A 24653-nucleotide genomic window follows, 5' to 3' on the forward strand; every position below is an offset into this window, starting at 1 on the left:
CGTCAAAAAGGTTAGCCACCACTGCTTTATACCATCTCAGTCAAACAGTTGGGCAATCTATTTTTTAGAAAACACCCAGTTATGGAGCACCCACGATTCCAGGACACAAGCTATTTCCCTGATTAATTGTTCTTTCAGAATATTTTTCCTTACATCTAGATTGGATCTCTCTTTAATAAGCTTCCTCCCATTACTTCTTGTCCTGCCCTCTAGTTCTTTTGAGGTTAAGTCAATCCCCTCTTCTCTGTGACAGCCCCTCAAGAACTGGAAGACAGTTATCATGTATTCCCCTCCCAAATCTTCTCTTCAGTTGGATAGACTCAACTGTTCATCATCCAGTTTAGCCTTCAGACCCTTTATCATCTTGGTGGCTCTTCTCTGCACACTTTCTAGGCTTTCGGCAACTTTTTTTGTATCACGATGACCAGAATTACACTCAGTGTTCCAAATGTGGTCTCACTAGTGCAGCATACAGTGGTATTATCACTTCTCGTGACCTTGATGTTCTCCCTCTGTTGATAACAGCCCAGGACTGCCCTGGCTTCCTTTCTCTTTCTTTGGGTCTTGGCACCCTCCCCTCCTCCCCAACTCACCAGCGGCAGTGATTTTGGGTAGAGAAGTATAACTGGAAATCTTCAACTGTATGCCGCACATAAAGGAAACAGCATCTTTCATCGCACTTGGAAATACTGGTGCAAAAAGAGAGAGAGAGAGAGAGAGAAGAAAAGAATTCAGGCTGGCATGTAGAAAACAGGCCTTTAGGAAGAAGAAGGCTTGGTCCACAGAAGGAGAACTTCAGTCTGGCAGGAATATCCATCCCTTCTTCTCACTAGTAAACCCCCCTCCTGCAGTGGTGGGATTCAAATTTTTTTTACTACCAGTTCTGTGGGCGTGGCTTGGTGGGCATGGCCTGATGGGCATGGCAGGGGAAGGATACTGCAAAATCTCCATTTCCTCCCCACCCCGCTTGTTCTGTACTGTACATTTGCATTCTTGTAAATACCCGTTCCTGATTGGCCAAGGCGCGCGGCGACCCGATTGGCCGGGCGAGCCTCGCCGATTGGCCCGCTGAGAATCTCCCGCGATTGGAGGAAACCGATCGCGGGAGATTTAAAGCGGTGTCATTGGCCGCGGCTCGGCCGGCTAGATCCATATAAGCCGCCGCACGCCCAAGCCAAGCCAAGCCGATCTTAAATAAAATAAAGAGCTGAAGTCACTGAACCTAGCGTCTTCCTTTCCGATCGGGAATATAACACCGCTAACCTGCTTTCCAGCTCTGTTCTCCTGTGCAGGGCAACCAAAGAGCCAGCCAATCAGATGGGAGTCAAAGGGAAGCAGAGAATAGATGGGGGCAGAGCCAGTCAGAGGGGGTATTTTCCAGTTCCCCGAACTATTCAGAATGTCCGCTATCGGTTCTCTAGAACTGGTCAGAACCTGCTGAATACCACCTCTGCCACCACCACCCCCGAAACGTGACTTATCCTTTCAAGATCCTTCATCCCACATCGCCTATGCTAGCCTCAAAAACTTCCTGATTAAATACTATCTTTCTACATGCAGGGAATGTTGTATGAGCTGTTGATTTACTTTGCATGAAAGTGTTTTCCTGTTGTTTGAGGATGCTGGTTTAAAAAGCTTTGAGACGTGAGCGCCCCTTAAAGTCTGAATGCCATTTGGACAACCTGTTAGAATTAAGCTTAGGAGATTCACGGGAAGGTTTAAAAAAGAGGAGATCACTTTTCTTTGCAAGAAAGATAAACCAACGCCCCTGACTTCCAGAAGGAAGCCAAGGAAATAATCTTACATTAAGGTTTTGCAACTGACCATATTGTCTGTGGTTGCTATTTTCTTCAACTGCTCTTGATATATTCTCAAACATCCAAATATGTCCACGAGTGCCAAAAGCACAGATGATACTGTGTTAGACAGGCAGACCAGAGGTGGTATTCAGCAGGTTCTGACCAGTTCTAGAGAACCAATAGTGGACATTTTGAGTAGTTCAGAGAACCAGCAAATACCACCTCTGACTGGCTCCGCCCCCATTTATTCTCTGCCTCCCTTTGAGTCCCAGCTGATTGGCTAGGTCTTCTTTGGTTGTCCTGCACAGGAGAACGGAGCTGGAAAGCAGGTTAGTGGGATGGGGAGGGAATGGGGATTTTGCAGTAGCCTTCCCCTGCCACACCCACCAAGCCCCGCCCAGCAAGCCCTGCCCATAGTACTGGTAGTAAACGAATTTGAATTCCACCACTGAGACAGACATTAATTCCATTCAAACAATGACTAAACCTGGTTCCTGAATTTAACACATTTCTGGATTTATGCAATATAGTTGAACTATAAGTTAACCAAATTGGCTGAGTTTCCACAATATGAAAAGTCACCAAAAACTGATCCAGGTTAACCCTAACCAAACTTAGCAAGTTGGCAAAATGTGTGGCTTTAAGTGTGACGTGTGCACAGTGAGCACAACTCAGAAATCTGCTGGAAGTTGGAGCTAAGCAGAAGGCCAGCACTTAAATGCCCTCTTCAAAAATGGCATTTTTAAAGACGATCATTACCTGATTCCACGGATGGAGGATGCGGGAAAGGTCCAGGTGGAAATTCCTTCCTATAGAAGCCAAGAGAAACACCCAATAAGCAAATAACCTTAGAAGCGAAATTCCTAATCACTGGAAAATTGTAAGAAGGGATAATCCTCGCTTAATGACCACAACTGGAACTGGCAATTTCATCCATTGCTAAATGAAATATCCCATGACCTCGTGGACTTAAGACTTCACTTCCACTGTGGTCATTAAGCAAGTCATCCAGAGTCATTGAGACATCATGTGACCATGACTTGAGATTTTACAGCCTGGCTTCTCCATCAACTCTGCTTGCCAGCTGTGAAATGCACAAACGGTGATCACGGGACGCTTGCAACAGTCATAAACACCCACCGGTTGCAAAACGCCTGAATCTTGATCATGTGACCACTAGGGACGCTGCAACGCTTGTTTAAGTGCAAAGGCTTGCTTTATAGCGACTTTCCCAATGCCGTTTTAAAAACTTGGAATGGTCGCTAAACAGGGGAGTCATTAAGCGAGGACTAGAGGGCAGCAAGCAGAAAAAGAAAAAAGGAAGCCAAATCTCTGAAGGTACCTCTTCCAGGGAACCGATGTGGCTTAGTGTCACTGATTTTCTGATCTCCTCGTTGTACACAAAGAGCTGAGATGGTTGCAGCATCTTGCTCAGGTCGAGAATCAACACCTGTCAAGAAAAGCTGCAGCCGTCAACTCTTGACGATTTAAACAGGGGAGGATTCAATGAATTGCTCGAAACGAGGAGGAGAATGTGAAATCTCCAGGGGACAAGAGCAGCACAATCTTTGGTTATGGGAAGGCTGGACAAGAAGGATACCAGGAGGGAGAACCTGGACAGGCGGTAACACAATTGGGGTGAGGATTGAACTGGTGACACAATTGGGGTGAGGGTTGAACTGGCGACACAATTGTGGTGAGGGTTGAACACAGCTGGGTTGAGGGTTGACTTGAGAATCACTGGAGGGAGAGAGAGCCTGGCCAGATAGTAACACAATTGGGGTGAGGGTTGAACTGGTGATACAATTGGGGTGAGGGTTGAACACAGCTGGGTTGAGGGTTGACTTGAGAATCACTGGAGGGAGGGAGAGCCTGGCCAGATAGTAACACAATTGGGGTGAGGGTTGAACTGGTGACACAATTGTGGTGAGGGTTGAACACAGCTGGGTTGAGGGTTGACTTGAGAATCACTGGAGGGAGAGAGAGCCTGGCCAGATAGTAACACAATTGGGGTGAGGGTTGAACTGGTGATACAATTGGGGTGAGGGTTGACTTGAGAATCACTGCCTCTATAAGGCTACCTCCGTGCATGATATTTTAAGGTATTCTGAAAGAAAAGGGGGGGTGACCCTTCCCCAGAGCAGTTACAGCCCCCATTTTTGCAAGTGACAAAAAGAAGGGGACCATGAAGAAAAGAAAAACTGACAAGCAATGCGTTGCAAGGAAGGAGAGTGACTTGGACTATTGCTACATGCAGAAGCAAAGGGAGAGGAAGAGCAAGGCAGAGGTCCCTGACCCAAAGGAACGTTCAGTCGGGGTTTCTACAACGTAAGCTGGGACAACAGAAAGGAGAGAAAAACAGACAGGGAAGAGAAAGAGAGACAAATCGTAACAAGAGGCAGTTACCTGGAACTATAGCTTATTTCAGCAATAACAAAGCTGTGACCCTCCAGATGTTGTTAAACTCCAACTACCATCAGCCCCAGCCAACAGGGCCAGTGTTCAGGGATGATGCGTGTTGGACTCTAACATCATGCAGAGGGCCCATGGCTTCATCAACCCTGACCTTTAAGGAGAGTACTAAGAACCAACGCAAAAAGAAACTTCGGAGAGAAGAGAGCATCCCCTCGTGTTCTTACACTCGGCAGGCATCCGTTCTGGAAAGCTTGCCCTGAATTTACTTCAGTTTGACAGAAGGAACAGGAAATAACAAAGGAAGGGGAAATTTCCAAATCTCTGAAGTCAAGCTGGGTAAAGCTTTGCATCATCGGCCCAAAAATGCCCCTGCCTGAATCCAAGGTACTTCTAGTTAAAACGGAACTTGAAAGGAAGGTTGTGCAAGAACTGCCTGCTACTCACATTGTTTTCAGCAAGCAGAAATCTCTCACTGAATGAGTGTAGGCATTTTCCACACATAACGTTCGTGGCATTTTCATCGGCAATTGCCTTTTATACAGGTAGTCCTTGACTTACAACCACAATTGAGCCCAACTGCTAAGCGAACAGTTAACAACTTAAACAGGTAACAACTTAATGTTAAGTGAATTTTGTCCCATTTTACGACCTTTTTTGCCGCAGTTGTTAAGTAAATCACTGCAGTTGTTAAGTGAGCAACAACACGGTTGTTGTGTGAATCTGGCTTCCCCATGGACTTTGCTTGCCAGAAGGTCGCAAAAGTGGATCATATGACCCTCGGGACATTGCAACTGTCGTAAATATGAATCAGCCACCAAGTGCCTGAATTTTGGTTACCTGACCACAAGGAGCAACAATCATAAGTGTGAAAAACGGCCATTGCTCACTTTTTTCAGTGCCTTTGCAACTTAGAACAGTCACTAAATGAACTGTTGTAAGTCCAGAACTAACTGCATTTTATTTATTTCATTTTTTGCACACTAGTTTGCAAACACGTAGATGTTTGGCACGATGGCTCCAACTGCCACCCCATCGCGTGTTTGTTTTTGCAAGGGCAAAACTGAGAGAGGTTTAAAAAAAAAGGCAAAACATAAAAATTAAAAAAAAAGGCAAATGCTGGTTCATGGTTGAGACCAGAAAGCCCAAATTAAGATTTTTGTCAGCTTTCCAGCAATCGCTCTAATTAAATCATGATTCTCAAGCCAAACTTCAAAAAACTTCAAAGGATTCATTAGAGGTGACATACTGGCACTGCCCTGTATGAAGCCAACTCTAGCACACGTAATTTACAGTCACCTTTGACCCTGTTTTCCCCCTCCCCCCTGGGTGTGTCATAAATCAGATTCTCCAACTGAGCACGTTCACAGGGCTGGGTGTCATCAATCACGTTCTCCAATTAAATATATTCACAGGCAAAAACTCTGGTAGTTTAGTTACAATCTTTAAAGATAACAGTTGGAATGTACTTTCGCTTTCAACTATTCTTCCAGATTTCCTTTATTTCCCCCCCCCTTTTTTATGGCAACTACTAAAACAGGCATAGGAATGTTTTATGAGTTGACAATTTGCTCATATTCAAATGTGATCCAGCTCAGTAGCTTTCCCATCTGTCTCAGGAGGATAATCTTAAGTTGAAGAATGGCATTGCTTCCAACAAGCAGGACTTGCAGCTTTCCTTACCAAACAGCTCTCCGTGGAGACAAAGGGCTGGCAGGACTCCATTACAAACCCCAGCCAGAAATCAACCAGCTCTTGCTTGGGTGACCACGTGTCAGAGACGGTGTTGAAGTGATTGTACATTGTGTAAGTCTCCTTGATGGAAGTCAAGTACCTGGCACAATTATAGAGAAAAGGTGAGACAAGGAGTAGAGAAAAGGGCTAACACAGACATTTATTTATTTGTCTTATTTGCGTACACCCAGAACAATAGAGCAGGTTCACCCTTCAAACTATCACTCCCATGCACCAAAATTAAGGTTTCAAGTCCAAAGCACCAGCAACACTTCCAAGGTGGGGGAAAAAAATGGTTTTGTACCAAACTGTGGATTTATTATTTTAACCCTTTTTCAAACACTTGCCAGAAATCACTATAGAATTATATTTCCCAAATGAACAAAAAAGACAGATCAACGCATTTGTTCCTGCTAACTGTATGAGAGTGTTGCACCAAAGGACATACGAAAATGAATTGTAGGAATTCAACCAGTTGTAGGATTCAAAATTTTTTTACTACTGGTTCTGTGGGTGTGGCGTGGCTTGGTGGGCGTGGCAGGGGAAGGATACTGCAAAATCTCCATTCCCTCCCAACCCCACTAACCTGCTTTCCAGCTCCGTTCTCCTGTGCAGGGCAACCAGAGAAGACCCAGCCAATCAGCTAGGACTTGGGAGGCAGAGAATAGATGGGGCGGGGCCAGTCAGAGGCGGTATTTGCCGGTTCTCCTAACTACTCAAAATTTCTGCTGCCGGTTCTCCAGAACTGGTCAGAACCTGCTGAATACCACCTCTAAATTCAATCAACGTTGGAAGTGTGTTGCATAAACCAGGCTATTACATTGAGCCATGTTAGTTATGTGAACCCAGCACATGTGTTTGGTTACCATAGATTTGTGATTTATTATGTTGTGTGGATCCAGCCATAAGAATTCAAGGGATCCGGTTTTGCTCTAAGACTACAGATAGGAAGTTAATGTCAAGAACTTAGCAAACTTGACAATGTAGCAGTAAAGGCAAGAAAATGTTAGCCTTAATCCAGTTCTCCAGTTTCAAAAAAAATGCATTCCAATTCCAGATGTTGACAAATAATTCCCAGAGCTACATGATAACATGGAGACTAAAACATATGAAGAACAGTTGCAGGGAGTGGATATGGCTCGTCTAGAGAAAAGAAGGACTAGGGGCGACATGATACCAATGTTCCAGTATTTGAGGGGCTCCCACAAAGAAAAGGGGGGGTCAAGCTATTCTCCAAAGCACCTGAAGACAGGACAAGAAGCAATGGATAGAAATTAATCAAGGAGAGAAGCTACCAAGAATTAAGGAGAAACTCCCTAACAGTGAGAAAAATTAACCAGTGGAACAGCTTTGCCTTCAGAAGTTGTGGATGCTTCATCACTGGAAAGTTTTAAGAAGAGACCGGGCAGTCCCTTGTCTGAAATGGTATAGGCCCTCCTGCTTGACAAGGGGGTTGGACTAGAAGACCTCCAAGGTCCCTTCCAACTATATTCTGTAACTTGTAACAGATTGCATCCAGGAACCCAGTCTGCCTTCTGATTGTACCCATTTCCCCCCTTGAATAACTGAAATAGCTATGCAGTGGCTCACTTCACACTTTCCACTATGCCACAATTTCTTTTAATCACCTTTGTCTTGAATGAGCCACCAACATTATGTTCATCACACAACACAATAAACGAAACGGAAGTCAAGCACATTATGGTTTAGTGGTGCATCTGAAGTGTTTACTGCAAGGTTTTCTCGCTTCAGAAAAGGAAAGTAGGTCAGGCTTAGCGATTTCGGAGTGACGGCTGCTCTCTCCCCCGCACCCCCTTTGACAATTTCCTCCTAGTTACTTCAAAGTATTAGTGAGTCCCGGAGTCCCTTTCCCCACTTCCAGAAGATGAAAAGTCACCACTACATACCACACAGGAGCATTCAGCTTATACAGCTTCTCAGAGGCTTGGATGATTTTGTCGAAGTCGCCAGTTAAGATGCTTGCGCCAAGGTAAAAGCCTATATCCCAATAGTGCTGCATTTTTTCCAGGCTCCCCTTCCTTCCCAAAACGCAGCTCACCTTCATCCCTGCCAGAAGAGAGGAAGGTTATTTCATGAGAAGGATTTGTTGTTGTTGTTGTTGTTAGTTGCGAAGTCATGTCCGACCCACCCATCGCGACCCCATGGACAACGTTCCTCCAGGCCTTCCTGTCCTCTACCATCCTCCGGAGTCCATTTAAGCTCATGAGAAGGATAGGATTTTATTTTATTTTATTTTAGAAAATCCCATTTCGTTCCAGCCTTTGGGCTAAAAGCCAGCCTTGTCCACTTTAAGATGTGTAGACTTCCAATTCCCAGAATACCCCATCTTAAAGAGGACACAGCTGAGAGACACTAGGCTGAACAATATAACCACGCTGGATTTGCGCAACTCATTTGATTTCCTGGGTAGAATATTGCATTTGGTGTCGCCTGATTCTTAACTTTAGGCATGTGCAAAATTCACTGATTCAGAATAAACACGTCGGGAATGCTTACAATCATTTCTGCTTTGGTGGATTTCCTTATGTTAATTGTTCAACCGGCCCTGAAGCCATGTGAGTTCTCCAGATTATTCCATTCCAGAATCACGGAGTTTTGCACCTCCTTTCATAAGGACTACTCAGTTAAAACGATCAATCAAGAAGAACTACATTGCTAAAAAAAAACAACTTTGACAAAACTCCAGGACCAAGTGTTTTATTGTACAATTAAATGTCATGGAATTTTTGCAGTATAATATTCAGTCGGGCCTTTTAAAACCAGCAACTACTTTAATTGTTTTTATTCAGCTTTGCATTTACTTAGATTTAGTTTTAGATTGGGAATATCCAAAAATTGAAATGGCAGACGTGATCGATCAAATGAAGTTTCATCCCCTTTTTTTTTGCATGTGTCACAAGTAAAAAGGAAACAGGTTTTGATTGTGCAGGAATGGTTGTGATATAGACTTTTACCCCCCATTTCCTGTAGATGTCCCCACCGTAAATTACAATAACACCTTAAGTCTCCACTGGGAAGAAAGGCAGGATCTGAGCTGAATAAAGAAAGAAATAGAAATAATCCTCGCTTAAGGACCCCAATTGGGATCGGCAATCCTGTGGCTAAGTGGATACCTTCGTTAAGTGAACCATCGCTTCATTCAAGCGGCAGACTTAAGATGTCAGTTCCACTGTGGCCCTTAAAGCAAATCACCCACGGTCATTAAATGCGACATCATGTGATCTCAACTTGCGACTTATTGCCACTTTTTCCACTGGCTTGTCGCAAGCCGACTTAACACTTGCAAATGGTGATTATTTGAATGGTCGCTAAACGAGACAGTGGCTAACTGAGGACCGGCTGCACTGCCCATAAAGAAACCCATAAACATTCCTGACAACATATACTCCAAGAAGCATTGTTTGTTTTTGTCCCAAAGGACTAATATGCTGGCCCCTCTTTCAAGCCTGATGAAATTTTCTTCCTTTCCCGTCTGCACAAATGAATTTAGTAAGTTACAAAAAAGAACAATCTCACACCGATCTGCCGAAGCTGCATCGAGGTTTCAAAACAATGGCCGGCAGCGATGAGCAACACAACAGAATTAATTCCAGCATGAAGGCTTGGCTCTGTCAGAAAGGCCTTGTGGTACCTGAGGGATTAAAGCACAAGGATGAAAAGTAACCCTTTCAGGGTCAAATATTTGCGGATTGGCAGGTACCCTGCATATTTTTGGGAGGGGTAACAAAAAAACAGAGTTGGAAGGGACCTTGGAGGTCTTCTAGTCCAACCCCCTGCTCGGACAGGAAACCTATACTATTTCAGACAAATGGTTGTCCAATATTCCAGAATGGAACACCCACAACCAGTGGTGGGATTCAATTTTTTTTTACTAACGGTTCTGTGGGTGTGGCTTGGTGGGCGTGGCTTGGTGGGTGTGGCAGGGGAAGGATATTGTGAAATCCCCATTCCTTCCCCATCCCACTAGCCTGCTTTCCAGCTCTGTTCTCCCTTTGCAGGGCAACAAAAATAGACCCAGCCAATCAGCTGGGACTCAATGGGAGGCGGAGAATAGATGGGGGCGGGGCAGTGGTGGCATTCAATTTTTTTTACTACAGGTTCTGTGGACGTGGCTTGGTGGGCGTGGCAGGGGAAGGACACTGTAAAATCTCCAGTCAGAGGCGGTATTTGCCAGTTCTCTGAATTATTCAAAATGTCCACTACTGGTTCTCCGAACTACTCAAAACGTCCGCTACCGGTTCTCCAGAACTGGTCAGAACCTGCCGAACACCACCTCTGCCCACAACTTCTGGAGGTAAGCTGTTCCACTGATTAATTATTTTAACTGTCAGGAAATTCCTCCTTAGTTTCCATCCATTGCTTCTTGTTCTGCCTTCAAACGCTTTGGAGAATAGCTTCATCCCCTCTTCTTTGCAGCAGCCCCTGAGATATTGAAAGGCTGCTATCACGTGACTCCTGGTCCTACTTTTCACTAGACTAGACATACCCAATTCCCGCAACCGTTCTTGATATGTTTTAGCCTCCAGTCCCCTAATCATCTTTGTTGCTTCTTCTTTCTTGCTAATCATTCTGGTCAAGGAAGAAATCTTTTGTGCTGGAGAAATGGAGAAGTCCTTTGGCAACTCCCAAAAGTCCCTGCCTGTGCTACCTGGGGAATTCTGGGAGTTGAAGTCCATATATCTTAAAGTTGCCAAGTTCGAGAAACATTGACTTACGTGGTCATTTACAGCCCCCGTAAAGGGACAATTGTTTCACTTATGGGATACCCAATTCAGATACCAAAGCATCTTCCTATTTCCAGTTTGCCTCAAAAATCCATATTTTTTTTCCTCCTGATTGCTCCCAGGACCCATCTTGCTGTCAATTACTGTTTTCACGAGCCGCTGAAGACCACGTGTTTCAAAGCTTCAAATCGATATCACCTGTGGTGCATGGCCAGGAAAAGGTGCGCATTACTCTCATAAGCCAAGAAAATTAGGCCTGGGAGCTTTTATTGGGATTGCAAAAGTGAATACAGAGAACTCCATTGACCAGGATGATTAGTAAGAAAGTCAGCTATCTTAGTTGGTTTGCAAGTCTTTCACAACCCCACCACTGCGGCCTTTACCCCTCTCAAAAATGTGTAGCGTATCAGCTCATCACCAAATGTTTTGATTCTTCATCCAACTATTCAGCAGCGACTTCAGTACAGTGCTGGACAGACATGGTTTCCTGCCCCAAAATTAAGGGCAAGATGATATTCCTTTCGCATACTGGCTTTTTTGTCTATCTAGCTACAACCCGGGGCGCAAGTTAGAATGATTTGGGAATCGAGGGTGAGCGTGGGAGAATTCCCTTCCGTTACTCACCAAAAGAAAGCCTTGTCTCTCTTCTCGGTATCCGTGAACTCAGAGTCAATGAACATGTCTTTGTAGATGCGGCCACACATGCAATAGAGGTCAGGGGCCACTCCTTCGGGCTTCTCCACCAGGGGCAGGAGAACAGAGAGCGCTTTCTCGCGGTCCCCAGGTCGGTTCCGCCTGCAGAGACATCACATACAGATTAACAGAGTTGGAAGGGACCTTGGAAGCCATCTAGTCCAACCCCACACCCAAGCAGGAGAGCCCATACCACTTCTGACAGATGGCAGTCCAGTCTTTTCTTGAAAGCTTCCAGTGATGAAGCTTCCACAACTTCTGAAGGCAATTTCTGTTCCATGGGTTGATTGCTCTCTCTGGCAGAAAATTCCTCCATATTTCTAGGCTGAATCTCTCCTTGTTCAGTTTCTATCCATTATTCCTTGTCTGGCTTTCGGGAGCTTTGGAAAATAGCTTGACCCCTTTCTCTCTGGGACAGCCCCTCAAATATTTCTCCTTATTTCCAGGTTAAATATCTCCTTGTTCAGTTTCCATCCATTATTCCTTGTCTGGCCTACAGGTGCTTTAGAAAATAGCTTGAGCCCTTCCTCCTCTCTGTGGCAGCCCCTCAAATATTGGAAGACTGATCTCATGTCTCCCCTGGTCCTTCTCTTCCCTAGACTAGCCATGCCCAGTTTACTAACAGAGAAGAATATACTCAAAAGAGAACATTTTCCTTATGTTCACTAAATAGCGAGACAGATTTTTTTGTAGAAAAGATGCTTGTTTCCAACATATCAGGGTGGACGTTCTCTGCCACAGACCTTCCTCTCAACAATGGTCAAAAGTCAGGGAGCTATTTGACTAGTTATCATGACTTATTCTTTTCCAGTCTTGGCTATTGTATAATAAAGTTTGGTGGTCACATCTTTTGAACGGAGACTGAGAAAAGGGGTGGTTTCGTATTTATTACTAGGTGAGCCACTATAGGCAATCCTCAAGTTATAACCACAATTGGAATCCAGATTTCCAATTGTCACACTGACAACAACTGGTCATAAGTCACTTTTTTCAGGGCCATTGTAACAGTTGCTAAACAGAAGTTGTAAGTGGAGGACGCCCTGTATGGGAAAATATCCATCCCACCTGGTTTTTCCTGCTTTGGATAAAGTTAATTAGCAGGGGGAAATTTGGAAGTGCAGGAGCTTCTGAGATCTCCTGGAGCCTCTTCCCAGGAGGAATCTACAGCAATGTGCAATTTGTGTTCTAAAAAATCCTTCCGGAGCTGTGCTTTCCTTCATTACATTATACCTCCCCTCTGCAGCTGTATGAAGAAATTGCCCAAGAGAGTTGCAGTGGCCAAGGGGCATTGAGATGATCAAAACAGGAAACCTGTTCTTATTCACAAAAGAATCTCACCTGTCAAGGGCAAAGGCGTAGTGGAAACAGATGTTGTGCTGCTCGGCCACACTGCAGGTTGGCAGGTTTTGGAGAGTTTCCACAAGGGTGATGATAGCATCACAGTCCTGCAGAAGATAACACCGAGTGACCATTCTGTATGAGGACTTAGAGCAGAGGTCTCCAACCTTGGCAACTTTAAGACGTGTGGACTTCAACTCCCAGAATTCTCCAGCCAGCATAGCTGGCTGGAGAATTCTGGGAGTTGAAGTCCACACGTCTTAAAGTTGCCAAGTTTGGGGAGCCCTGATTTAGAGTGACAAATGCTGTAGACTAAGGAACCCCAAATTTTAACAACACTGGAACTAAACACAAAACCTAGTCTACCCAAGTCACATTTTATCATACCCTTAGTATGAAGCCAACCAAACTCAGAAATGCCCTGAGGTCCATATGATACAGCCATATCTTATGTAGAAGACTCCCTATTCCCGTGATGGCGAACCTATGGCATGCGTGTCACTTGCCATTTGTGCTGGCACGCGAGCTGCAGTCAAACTTTCCTCACTGCGCATGCGCGTGCCTCACAGCTGATTTTTTGGGGATTGGTTTGAGGCTTTTTTCGGCCTCCCAGAAGCTTGGAAAAAGCCTCTGCAAGGCTTCTCAGGCGAATTATAGGCCTGTTTTGTCACTTCCGGTATTACAGGAAGTGACGAGATGGGCCTATAATTCGGCCTGAAAGCCTTGCAGAGGCTTTTTCCAAGCCTCTGGGAGGCCGAAAAAGACCTCAAACCAGCCGAAAAATTAGCTGTGAGGTGCAGTGCAGGTAAGGGGGTGGGGGGTGGGGATTGTATGCACAGGGATGCATGGAAAGGGGGGCACACATTGCATTCTGGGTGCCGGCATGCGAGTACAGGGGTGCTGGCGCACTCGCAATTTTTGACACAGGAGCCCAAAATGGTTAGCTAGCACTGCCCTATTCAATTCTTTTGCATTCAAAAGTTTTCTTTTTGTGGTCTTTTCTGTGGCCACAGAACAAAAACGGCCCTTGGCAAATTACTAATTCCCAAAAAGCTGTTCAGTGACCACCACAGTATATAACTGTTCAGATAGTCCTTATACCACAATTGTTCAGACATTTGTTAAGTGAATTTCACCCCATTTTATTATCTTTCTTGGCATAGTTGTTTAAATGAATCACTGCAGGTCATAAATAGGAACCAGTTGCCAAGCATCTCAATTTTGATCTCGCAATCATGGGGAGGCTACAATGGTTGTAACTGTAAAAATGGTCGTAAGTCACATATTTTCACTGCCATTGTAACTTTGAACGGTCCCTAAACAAACTGTTGTTATAAGTTGAGGACTACCTGTACTTCTAGCCCAGGGGTCTTCAACCTTAAACACTCAAAGAGCCATTTGGACCTGTTTCCCCCAGAAAGAAAACACTGGCAGCCTCAAAACCTGGGTGGGTGTGGCCAACTTAATGTCACTCCCACCCATCACATGACAACCTCCCCCACTACGCCTACTCAGGTTTTGTGGCTCCCAGTGTTTTCTGTGGGAAATGGGTCTCTCTCTCTCTCTGTCCCCCTCCCTCCCACTCATTTCTGTTTTTCGTGTTTTACATTCTCAGGCCAGGTGAAGAGTGACTGGGAGGGGAGGGTGAAGGGTGTGGCCAGCCAGTGGTGGATCACCCAACAGGAAGCCACAGCAGAGAGCCCAAAGAGCCGCATGTGGCTCCAGAGCTGCGGGTTGCTGACACCTGTTCTAGACTCTATCACAGTTGTATATTGAAGGCTATCTGTATGCTTTTCTTTCTATTTGACGAGAACTCCACTGATCTGAAATATCTGGGAAATATCTGCTTTGGATGGTATGTTGAGTGATGAGAAAGCAGAGGGGACAGGAAATAGAGACCTGGAATGGTAGAAAGTTGGACTTTATGCTGAGGAAGCATTTTAATTGTTTCAAGAAGCCCAAAGTTTCAACTGCAATTTAATTATTCTTTAATAGAACAGAAACACCAGCACATAAGCAAGCTTTTCTTTTCTTTTTCTTTTTTTAGTTCAGCAGAATTAATTGAGAAGTTGCTTATCATCTACGCTGGTACTTCCCAAATCTGGGTAAATTACTCAGAATTGAATAAAAGTGGTTTTTCTTTGGGTAATAACATGCAAACCCATTAAGCAATCACAACCAGTACATTTCCATTTGAGAGAAAGTGCTTTATCTTCGTTGGGTAAAAAGGACTTTCTGAGAAACAGTTTTGGGTAAGGAAGGAAAAAGTTTGGAAAGTGCTGAGCTTCACCCTTTTAAGATACGTGCTAGTTGTTTCTGGCTCTAGGGGGTGGTGCTCATTTCCGTTACAAAGCTGAAGAGCCAGCGCTGTCTGAAGATGTCTCCATGGTCATGTGGCTGGCATGACTAAACGCCGAAGGCACATGGAACGCTGTTATCTTCCCACCAAAGGGGTCCCTATTTTTTCTACTTGCATTTTTTACATGCTTTCGAACTGCTAGGTTGGCAGAAGCTGGGACAAGGAATGGGAGCTCGCTCCGTCACGCGGCGCCAGGGATTCGAACCGTCAAACTGTCGACCTTTCTGATCGACAAGCTCAGCGTCTTAGCCACTGAGCCACCACTCGAGGCTTTTTAGTTATCTTCTGAAGGAACACTACTGCTGTTAGTGTCAACCTTTGCAGATGCCTAAAAAGATTTAAAGTTTGCAGAAATGAGAACATGGGGGATTTGGAAAGATAATTGATGTGCTGGAATTAACAGACACTGTCTAGGATTGTTGGGCGCTCCCCAGGTGGAACGCTGCAAACACCTGGCTCCCAACAAAGTTAACCACAAAGGGCAACAATAGTTTGGCCTTCATTATCACACAAAATTCTCTCTGCCTAGTAACTAAAATCAGTGGGGTGAGAGCAGTGGTGGGATTCAAATTGTTTTACCAACGGTTCGGTGGGCGTGGCTTGGTGGGCGCACGCAGAGGCTTTCCTACTGACCTCCTGCACTTTCCCTGTCTCTTCAACAGCTGACGCGCAGCAATCCGCTGTGCCGCGCGATGCAGCTGCGCTTCAAAAGCAGGAAATAAAGGTCAGTACAGAGAGGCCCAGCAGCTGATCGTCGGAGCAAACCGGTTTGCTCCCAGATGATCTTTGGAGCTACTGGTTCGGCCAAACTGGTAGGATCCCACCCTTGAGTGAGAGTTTGGACTCTATAACACGTTGATACATATTGTTTTGGAAGGGGGATTGTGGACAATTGTGGAGAGCATGAGAGAAAAGGCGATGGGTCAACGGACAAATGATGAGTTCACCTTGAGCAACATCTAGGAAAAAGCATTTCTCAGCTACTCTGTAGCCAGCATGTCTGACGAGGCAATAAACAACAAACCAGTGCAAGCAAGCTGGCAAGAGGTTTTATTCCTTCGCAGTTAGAGACAATGAGAAGTAACGAGAACATCTGATTAAAGTCAGCTCTGAGCGTCTGCTGGCTCAGAGCCCCATTTATCTAATTAGCTAATTGCCCCGCTGTCAATATCCGGCCCCACCTTTGAAGCCAGCATCCCGTTTGCCCTGCATCCCACACAACTGCATGACCACCACCACACAAGCACCTCGAAACCCTCATTCAATCTCCTACACCCTCCGCCAGTGTTGCAGTTGTTCATCTAGTCGTTTAAGGTCTTCGTTTGCAGCCCGGAGCCCGGTTTCTCGCCATTCAGCTGGGCGTTGTGGCGTAGTCACTCAGGCATCGCTCTACTGAAGTAATGCAGCTGCGCCACATTACCAGCCCAGAGAGTCTGATTCAGCTGGCAAGCAGCATGGTGAACTCTGGAGCTGATGAGCAACACAATGAACTCCAGAGCTGACAAGCAACACAGTGAGCTCCGGAGCTGACGAGTGACACGGTGAACTCCGGAGCTGATGAGCAACACAGTGAGCTCCGACAGTGAGACACGGTGAACTGGAGCTGCGAGCCACAGTGAGCTCCGAACTGACAAGCAACACAGTGAGCTCCGGAGCTGATGAGTGACACGGTGAACTCCGGAGCTGATGAGCAACACAGCTGACACAGCTCCTGATGAGTGACACGTGAACTGACAACAGCAAACACAGTGAGCTCCGGAGCTGACGAGCAACACAGTGAGCTCCGGAGCTGCGAGTGACATGGTGAACTCCGGGCTCCGGACTGACAAGCAACACAGTGAACTGCGAGCAACACAGTGAGCTCCAGAGCTGAACTCCAGAGTGACACGGTGAACTCCGGAGCTGATGAGCAACACAGTGAGCTCTGGAGCTGACAAGCAACACAATGAGCTCCGGAGCTGACGAGCAACACAGTGAGCTCCAGAGCTGATGAGTGACATGGTGAACTCCGGAGCTGACGAGCAACACAATGAGCTCGGAGCTGACGAGCAAGCACAGTGAGCTCCGGAGCTGATGAGTGACATGGTGAACTCCGGAGCTGACGAGCAACACAGTGAGCTCCGGAGCTGACGAGTGACACGGTGAACTCCGGAGCTGATGAGCAACACAGTGAACTCCGGAGCTGACAAGCAACACGGTAAACTCCGGAGCTGACGAGCAACATGGTGAGCTCTGGAGCTGATGAACAACATGGTGAGCTCTGGAGGTGTTGTGCATGGCCCGAGCCAAGCATGGCAGCATTTGAAAGAGATTCCACCTTAACAAAAGAGGCTGGGGAATTCAATTTCCCAGATCCTGCACTGATCCCAAGTGGGTATCAAAGAGATCTTCCTGAAATCTCTGCAGGTCTTGCTTGCTTGGTCCTGCCAACTACATGGAATTTCACAAATTTTGGCCTCTTTAAAGAAGCACAGCTTTCGCTACAGCAGTTCATTTAGTGACAATTCGAAGTTACAATGTCATTGAAAAAACTGACTTTTTCACACGTGACCGTTGCAACATCCCCAAGGTTATGTGATCAAAATTTGGGTGCTGGGCAACTGACTCGTCTTTATAACAGTCATGGGATCCCCTCTTGCGACCTTCTGACAAGCAAAGTCAATGGAGAAGCCAGATTTTACTTAACCACCATGTTACTAACTTAACAACTGTGGTGATTCACGTAATAACTCTGGCACAAGAAGTCAAAAAATGGGGCAAAATTCACTCAACAAATGTTTCATTTAGCAACCAAAAATTGGAGCTCAATTGTGGTCCTGTACATTTCAGTCATGACGTAGGGAAGCAACTGAAAACACAACCACGAAAGGGCTGCTGTGTTGGGAAGTACAGGCAGTCTCGCCTTACAACCACAATTGAGTCCAAAATTTCTCAGCAAGACGATTGTTGAGTGAATTTTGTCCCATTTTGTGATCTTTCTTGCCACAGTTGTTAAATGAATCACTGCAGTTGTTAAGCTATTAACGTAGTCGTTAAATAAATCTGGTTTCTCCATTGGTTTTGTTTGTGAGAAGGTCACAAAAAGGGATCACATGACTGTAACCATCATAAACATGGGCCAGTTGCCTGAGTTTTGAGCATGTGACTGTGGGGATTCTGCAATGGTTGTTAAGTGTAAAAACCAGTCATAAGTCACTTTTTTCAGCGCCCCTGTAACTTCGTCACTAAGTCGACTACCTGCTGTCAGGATTCGGCAGTTACCCCAATTAAATCATGAGTCTCGAGGCCAAACTTCCAAAACTTCAAAAGGATTTATTGGGAGTTAAAAGATGTGGCATTGCCTGGGTGTAGCCAACTCTGAGACTCATAATTCATTGTCACACTTGACCCTGGTTTTCCCCCCCACCTCCTGGGTGTATCGTAATTCATATTCTCCAATGGGACACATCCATAGCCAAGAGTCATCAATCATGCTCTCCAGTTACATGTACAACAACCTTCACAGTAGCCAGGTAAGAGAGGTACCCCAATAAAAAAACAAAACAGTGAAGAAACTACTGCTGTGGTGGTGTTGTGACAACCAATCCTACTTGTTTTCAGTTACCTGTGCAGAGGTGAAGCCCAAACAGCATCAAGAGGTGAGCTCACCTGAGCATCTCGGTAGGAGAGAAGGAAGTTCATGACAATGTCTAGGCTCAGGCACTCCACACTGTCCAGGCGCTGTAGAATGCTGGTCAGTTCATGGCTCAGTTGTTTCCCATGGTACATTTCACGAGCCTTCCGGATGTCACTCCGGATCATCTCCCGGAAGTAGCCACTGGAGAAAGCAAGCATACATTGGGCTTTAATGCTCCCACCTTGTTCAGGGAGGTGAGTGGGTTTGCTCAGGGTCCCTCCTCTCTCCTGTGACACATCAAATCAAATCAACCTTTATTGTCAGAGTACAACATCAGAGGTGGTATTCAGCATGTTCGGACAGTTCTGGAGAACCGGTAGCGGAAATTTAGAGTAGTTCAGAGAACCGGCAAATCCCACCTCTGACTGGCCCTGCCCCCATCTACTCTCTGCCTCCCATTGAGTCCCAGCTGGCTCTTCTTTTGTTGCCCTGCACAGGAGAACGGAGCTGGAAAGCAGGTTAGTGGGGTGGGGAGGGAATGGGGATTTTGCAGTATCCTTCCTCTGCCATGCCCACCAAGCCACGCCCACCAAGCCACGCCCACAGAACTGGTAGTAAAAAAAATTGAATCCCACCACTGTACAACATGTGTACAATGAGATTGGTTGTACAACATGTGTACAATGAGATCATCAATGTTCAAGAGCCCATGCCCAGGTTGAGCAGAGAAAGAAGAAAAACTAATTTTGAATCAAATGTAATTAAAGACGTATTTAATTAAATGCACATTTTTTTTTCTTCCTAGGTTTTTTCCCCCCAGATCAATCAAGGGTTGATCCATTGGTTGCAACAGGAATTGACTGACTAGCTTGTCATCTCAACCTGACGTTGAAGACTGAGGGATAGTGATTGGCCCAAAGTAACCCAGCTGGCTTTCATGTCATGCCTAAGGCGGGACAAAAAAATCCCAGTCTCCTGGTCATTGGTCCAAAGTCACCCAGCTGGCTTTCATGTCTAAGATGGGACTAGAACTCACAGTTACTCAACCACTAGACCAACCTGGCTCTCAAAGCAGGCAATATGGTTGTTTAAAAGATGATATGTTAACAGTAATATGCTACATAAAATCACAACACAATGGTAACTTTTGCAGGGGCACTGCTGGACTCAAGCCAACTACACATGAGGTTTTTTTTTATGGATGGAGGAGTACGGATTCTCCAAAGAGTTGTTCCTAACAAATATTTTATTAAATAAAAGGAGAAGAAGGCAGGCCCACTTTTCTAGACACGATGCACAGCATTTGAAGCCAATCTCTGGCAACCCATCATGCTTTGTTGTGGTGACAATGGTGAGATTTACCACAACTTCCTGCCATCTTGACTCCAGGACATTTTTGAGAACAGGAACTAGGATCAGAAAACAAAAAAAATAAGTCCTTCTGTTTTCTTTTGGTTGCTTCCATTTCATATTTTGCTGTTTATATGAGCTACAACTGAAAATTTCATATGACCCAACCTTGGGCGCTAAAGGACCAATCTTCAGGAATGAATAACATGGAACTGGGAATAACATGGAGACCATCACTCAATCTTCATTTCTCACAGGTAAAGAAGGCCTGATCTATCACCAAAGAGATGATGACAGAACTTGGCGATTGGGAGAAAGCTGGCTTCCAGCCCATTTCCCCATTTGACATCTGTTGACGTGGCACCACTCTTAACAGATGTTTGGTTTTTTTTAAAAAAAAATCAAAACGAGAAGTTTGATACAAGCTGAAACGTTATGCTGTGGGGAAGGTCTAGATTTTGAGGAAACGGGAGAAGGCTTTGTGACAGTTTCCTAAGAAAGTCTAAATCCTCAAATTACTCCAGAAACAGAGATCAAAAAATTCAAAAGCTCTTGCTCTGATTGAAGTTCAGGTTTGCGAGGTACACATACCTCAAAAAATAGAAGGCTGCTCATCTTGTTTGTCTCTCTGCTTTCAATCACCAGCTTTCCTGCTTAATTCAGCAGGATATGATATTTAACTATATTATACAGTTCATTATTAACTCTATTTAAATCTTTTTTGCTTACTTGTGTCTTCTTTGCTATCTACAAATACACATAACTATTATTCAGAGTCAGATTAAAGATCTATTTGTCTGTTTTCTTTCCAGAGTAGGCAATAAAGAACCAGGGGAAACTCAACTGCTTCCGTCTGTTGATGTTCCCAATGATAGGTATTGAGCTAGATAACGCCATAAGTACCCAAAATAACACAGGAATCAAAGACATATTTTAGGGAGTATATCTAATCACTCTGAAAGATTTACAAATGGTCTGCCACGATAATCTTATTTACAAAGTCGTGCTTCACGTTCCTTCTGGGTGAACTCAATGGACAGAGGTCACCCATGAAGTGAATCATTACACAAGTAAATTAGCCCAGCCCAAACCACCCAAAAGTTGTTTGTCCCTGCCTGGGGTATAGTTTCCAGGTTCTCGCCTCTGAAGAACTGTGTTTGGAAAAGTTCCTCTTGCCGCTCATATCAAACTCCTGAACTGAAGTAAAAAGAAGGAAAGGAGCATTACCTGGAGCTGACAGAAGTGCCCTCAAGCAGTTTAGCAAGTTGCGTTGTCAGTGGGTTGAAGAAAGCTTCCATGTTGAAGTTGGACTGGTAAAGCTCAGTCAAGCACATCATGGTGCTGACATCGCAACAGAAGACCTTCTTCTGGTTTGTCACCACATATGGGATGAAGGTATAGCTCCCGTGGCTGTCCTAGAAAAGATGCAAGAGACGTCAGTACAGAAGTCCCATCCACCTCCCATTCTTCACTCTGCAAATGTCTCTTGAGGGATCATACCTTTGTTCATGGTTTCCCAACCATGGCAACTTCCAGGTTTATGGACTTCAAATCCCAGAACTCTCATCAACAGCCATTCTGGTTGTGGATTTCTGGGATTTGAAGTCCACACTGGACATGGCCAAAGTTGGGAAACAGGGCTCTTAGTGATGAAACATTTTTGCTCAGTGCTCAAAACTGCCTAAATGATGGAACTGGGGATTGGGTGAGTCCTCCCTTCTTTTTACTTTGGCCATAACGTATTACAAAAGAGGTTGGTGAATTTAGGATGGATTGAAGGTTGAAAACAATCTACAAGTCCTTCATTTCTACCCTATAACCATCAGCTCCCGATTTTTCACTTTCTATGGCCTATGAATTCACCAGAAGTTGATTTTCACACAAGCAATCCCCTTCCAGTGTTTTTTTAAATTTATCTTGCAATTTACACACTAAAGAATTTTTAAAGCACTGCTATTTGTTAGATATTCTTATAGTCCTTCCCTTAACTCCAGGTGTCTGTATTTTATGATTTAATTTCTAATCAATATTTGACAAACAGCTTCTGTATTTGAAAGCTGATCAACAGACTATTGGCTGTTATATCCATTTTACCCAGATAGTAGTACTGGTAATACTCCCACTACTACTACTACTACTAGTAGTAGTAGTAGTACTCCCACTACCACTACTCTTAGTAGTAGTGGGAGGAGGAGGAGGAGGAGACAAACATTGGAATAAGCAATCCCAGAATAGAAAATGAGCATAATTGACCTCACCCCCTTCCTAAGAGGTCTGTAGGGGGCGTGCATAAGTGCACCAACGTGCCTACCGTCCCTGTCCTATTGTTTCTCTTATTCTTTTATTTTTCTTATATGTACCCATTTCATGTATTCACAACTATGTATACGCTTATACTTATTATCTTGTAAACAATTGGCAAATCAAATCAAATAAATAAATAAATAAATAAAATAATATCGTGAATGACAAATAATAAGTTAGGCTTACCGAATTCTTCTGAAATATTACTTCCTACAAAAAAAAAAGAAAGAAAACCAGGAAAACATATTAGAAAGTTGCCCACTGCAAAATATGCCTGGAGGTAAATGTTGTGTAAAAGAGATGATTTCAGCAGCTGGAAACTTATTATACTAAGGACCCTTTACCGAAATTGATTTCCCCGACCAACAGTTACAAGTGCAGGATGCTCACTTTTAACAACTTAGCCAAACTGGAGGTATAATAAGACCTAAGTAAGAAAAGTGTATCCTGACTGAGAAAAAAGGGGTGCAATGGCTATCTTATTGGGCAGAGAAGTCTGCAATTGACCAAACCTAGCCTTTTTCATGCATTTAAACCAAAAGGCCCAAAGCTGAAAGTAGCTGTATTCTCGCAACATGTTGAACCCATAAACCAAGCAGCCACATCTGAACCCTTTGTGCCAAAAAAATCTGCATGTGGCTAATCTATGGTGGACCATCATCCGATCTAGGAAATGAAATGAAGTAGAGTTAAGCCAGGGGAAATCTGTTATGCAAATGCAGCTGCAACAGAGAGTTGAAAGAACAAAGGCTACAAACCACAACTTTCAAGGACGATAGAACTAGAACAGTCTCAGAACAATTAAAGAGTCATTGCAGATCATCCTTCCTTAACCTAATGCCCCCCCTCCCCGATGTGAGGGGCTTCCACAGAGAGGAGGGGGTCAAGCTATTTTCCACAGCACCTGTAGACCAGACAAGGAATAATGGATGGAAACTGAACAAGGAGAGATTCAACCAAATAAAGAGAAACTTTCCGACAGTGAGAACAATCAACCAACGGAACTGCTTGCCCTCAGAAGTTGTGGAAGCTTCATCACTGGAGACTTTCAAGAAGAGATTGGACTGCCATCTGTCAGAAATGGTGTAGGGTCTCCCGCTTGGGCAGGAGGTTGGACTAGATGACCTACAGGGTCCCTTCCAACTCTGATTATCTGTTAATCTGTGTTGGGCTCCAATTTCAATAAAGATAGCAAATATACAGAGAGAGGAATTGCATTGTAATCTGTCAACATCTGGAAGGTTCACGTTTTCAATCTTTGCTTTAAGAGTAGGGTTTTTTTCAATCTGGACAACTTTAAGAGATCTCAACTCCCCAAATTTATCAGCTACCATTTTGTACACCACACAGTCTTGCTTTTGGCCAAATGGGCAGCTATATAAATTAGATAGATGAATAAATGCCATCATTCGTTTCTGATTTCTTTGCTCAAATGATTTTCCTGGAAGTTTTTGATGCCTTTAATCTTAAAATCTTAACAAAACTTCCTTGTGATGTAGGATATTTAATCTAGTTTTAAGTCTGCGTGTCCTCTACAGATATACAGCTAGTCCTCGACTGATGACCATAATTGAGCCCAAATTTTAGGTTGCTAAGTGAGATACATGTTTGTCCCCATTTTATGACCTTTCTTGCCACAGCGGTAAAGTGAATCCTTGCAGTTAGTAACCTGGTTGTTAAGTGAACCCTTGTCAGAAGGGTTGCAAAAGTTAATCACATGATCCTGGGATACTGCAACCGTCATAAATACAAGAGTCAGTTGCCAAGCATCCTATTTTTGATCACATGACCATGGGGAGGCTGCAAATGGTCGTAAGTGTGAAAAACGGTCACAAGTCACTTTTTTCATGCCGTTGTAACTTGGAACAGTCACTAAACGAACTGTTGTAAGCCAAGGACTACCTGTATTTAGCACTACATAACACACCAGACATAATTAAGAAAAGATCCTTCAAAATAAGAGATAACAGATAATCAGAGTTGGAAGGGATCTTGTAGGTCATCTAGCCTAACCCCCTGCCCATGCAGGAGACCCTACACCATTTCTGACAAATGGCAGTTCAGTCTCTTCTTGAAAGCCTCCAGTGATGATGCTCCCACAACTTCTGAAGGCCACTTCTGTTCCATTGGTTGATTGTTCTCACTTGTCAGAAAGTTTCTCCTTATTTCCAGGTTGAATCTCTCCTTGTTCAGTTTCCATCCATTATTCCTTGTCTGGCCTTTGGGTGCTTTGGAAAATAGCTTGACCCCTTCCTCTCTGTGGCAGCCCCTCAGATATTGGAAGACTGCTATCATGTCTCCCC

At 44.5% G+C, this 24653-nt stretch overlaps 1 protein-coding gene across 1 annotated transcript in view; it reads right to left on the reverse strand.

Moving 5' to 3' along the window:
- Positions 1 to 24653, reverse strand: part of MAP3K6 (mitogen-activated protein kinase kinase kinase 6) — a 70479-nt gene that overhangs the window by 32111 nt on the left and 13715 nt on the right. The window contains exons 3-13 of the mRNA XM_087970685.1: positions 22537 to 22560; positions 21274 to 21461; positions 18729 to 18897; positions 12722 to 12828; positions 11315 to 11485; positions 9485 to 9597; positions 7853 to 8012; positions 5895 to 6045; positions 3142 to 3249; positions 2559 to 2608; positions 594 to 689 (exon numbers count right to left, since the gene is read on the reverse strand). Of these exons, the coding sequence (XP_087826811.1) occupies positions 594 to 689; positions 2559 to 2608; positions 3142 to 3249; positions 5895 to 6045; positions 7853 to 8012; positions 9485 to 9597; positions 11315 to 11485; positions 12722 to 12828; positions 18729 to 18897; positions 21274 to 21461; positions 22537 to 22560 (1337 nt within the window). The remainder of the gene's footprint in view (positions 1 to 593; positions 690 to 2558; positions 2609 to 3141; positions 3250 to 5894; positions 6046 to 7852; positions 8013 to 9484; positions 9598 to 11314; positions 11486 to 12721; positions 12829 to 18728; positions 18898 to 21273; positions 21462 to 22536; positions 22561 to 24653) is intronic.

The sequence above is a fragment of the Notechis scutatus genome, chromosome 8 (genome assembly GCF_049901735.1).
Source record: "Notechis scutatus isolate UNSWTSFEM ecotype Mainland chromosome 8, rNotScu1.2, whole genome shotgun sequence".
Lineage (NCBI taxonomy): Eukaryota > Metazoa > Chordata > Lepidosauria > Squamata > Elapidae > Notechis > Notechis scutatus.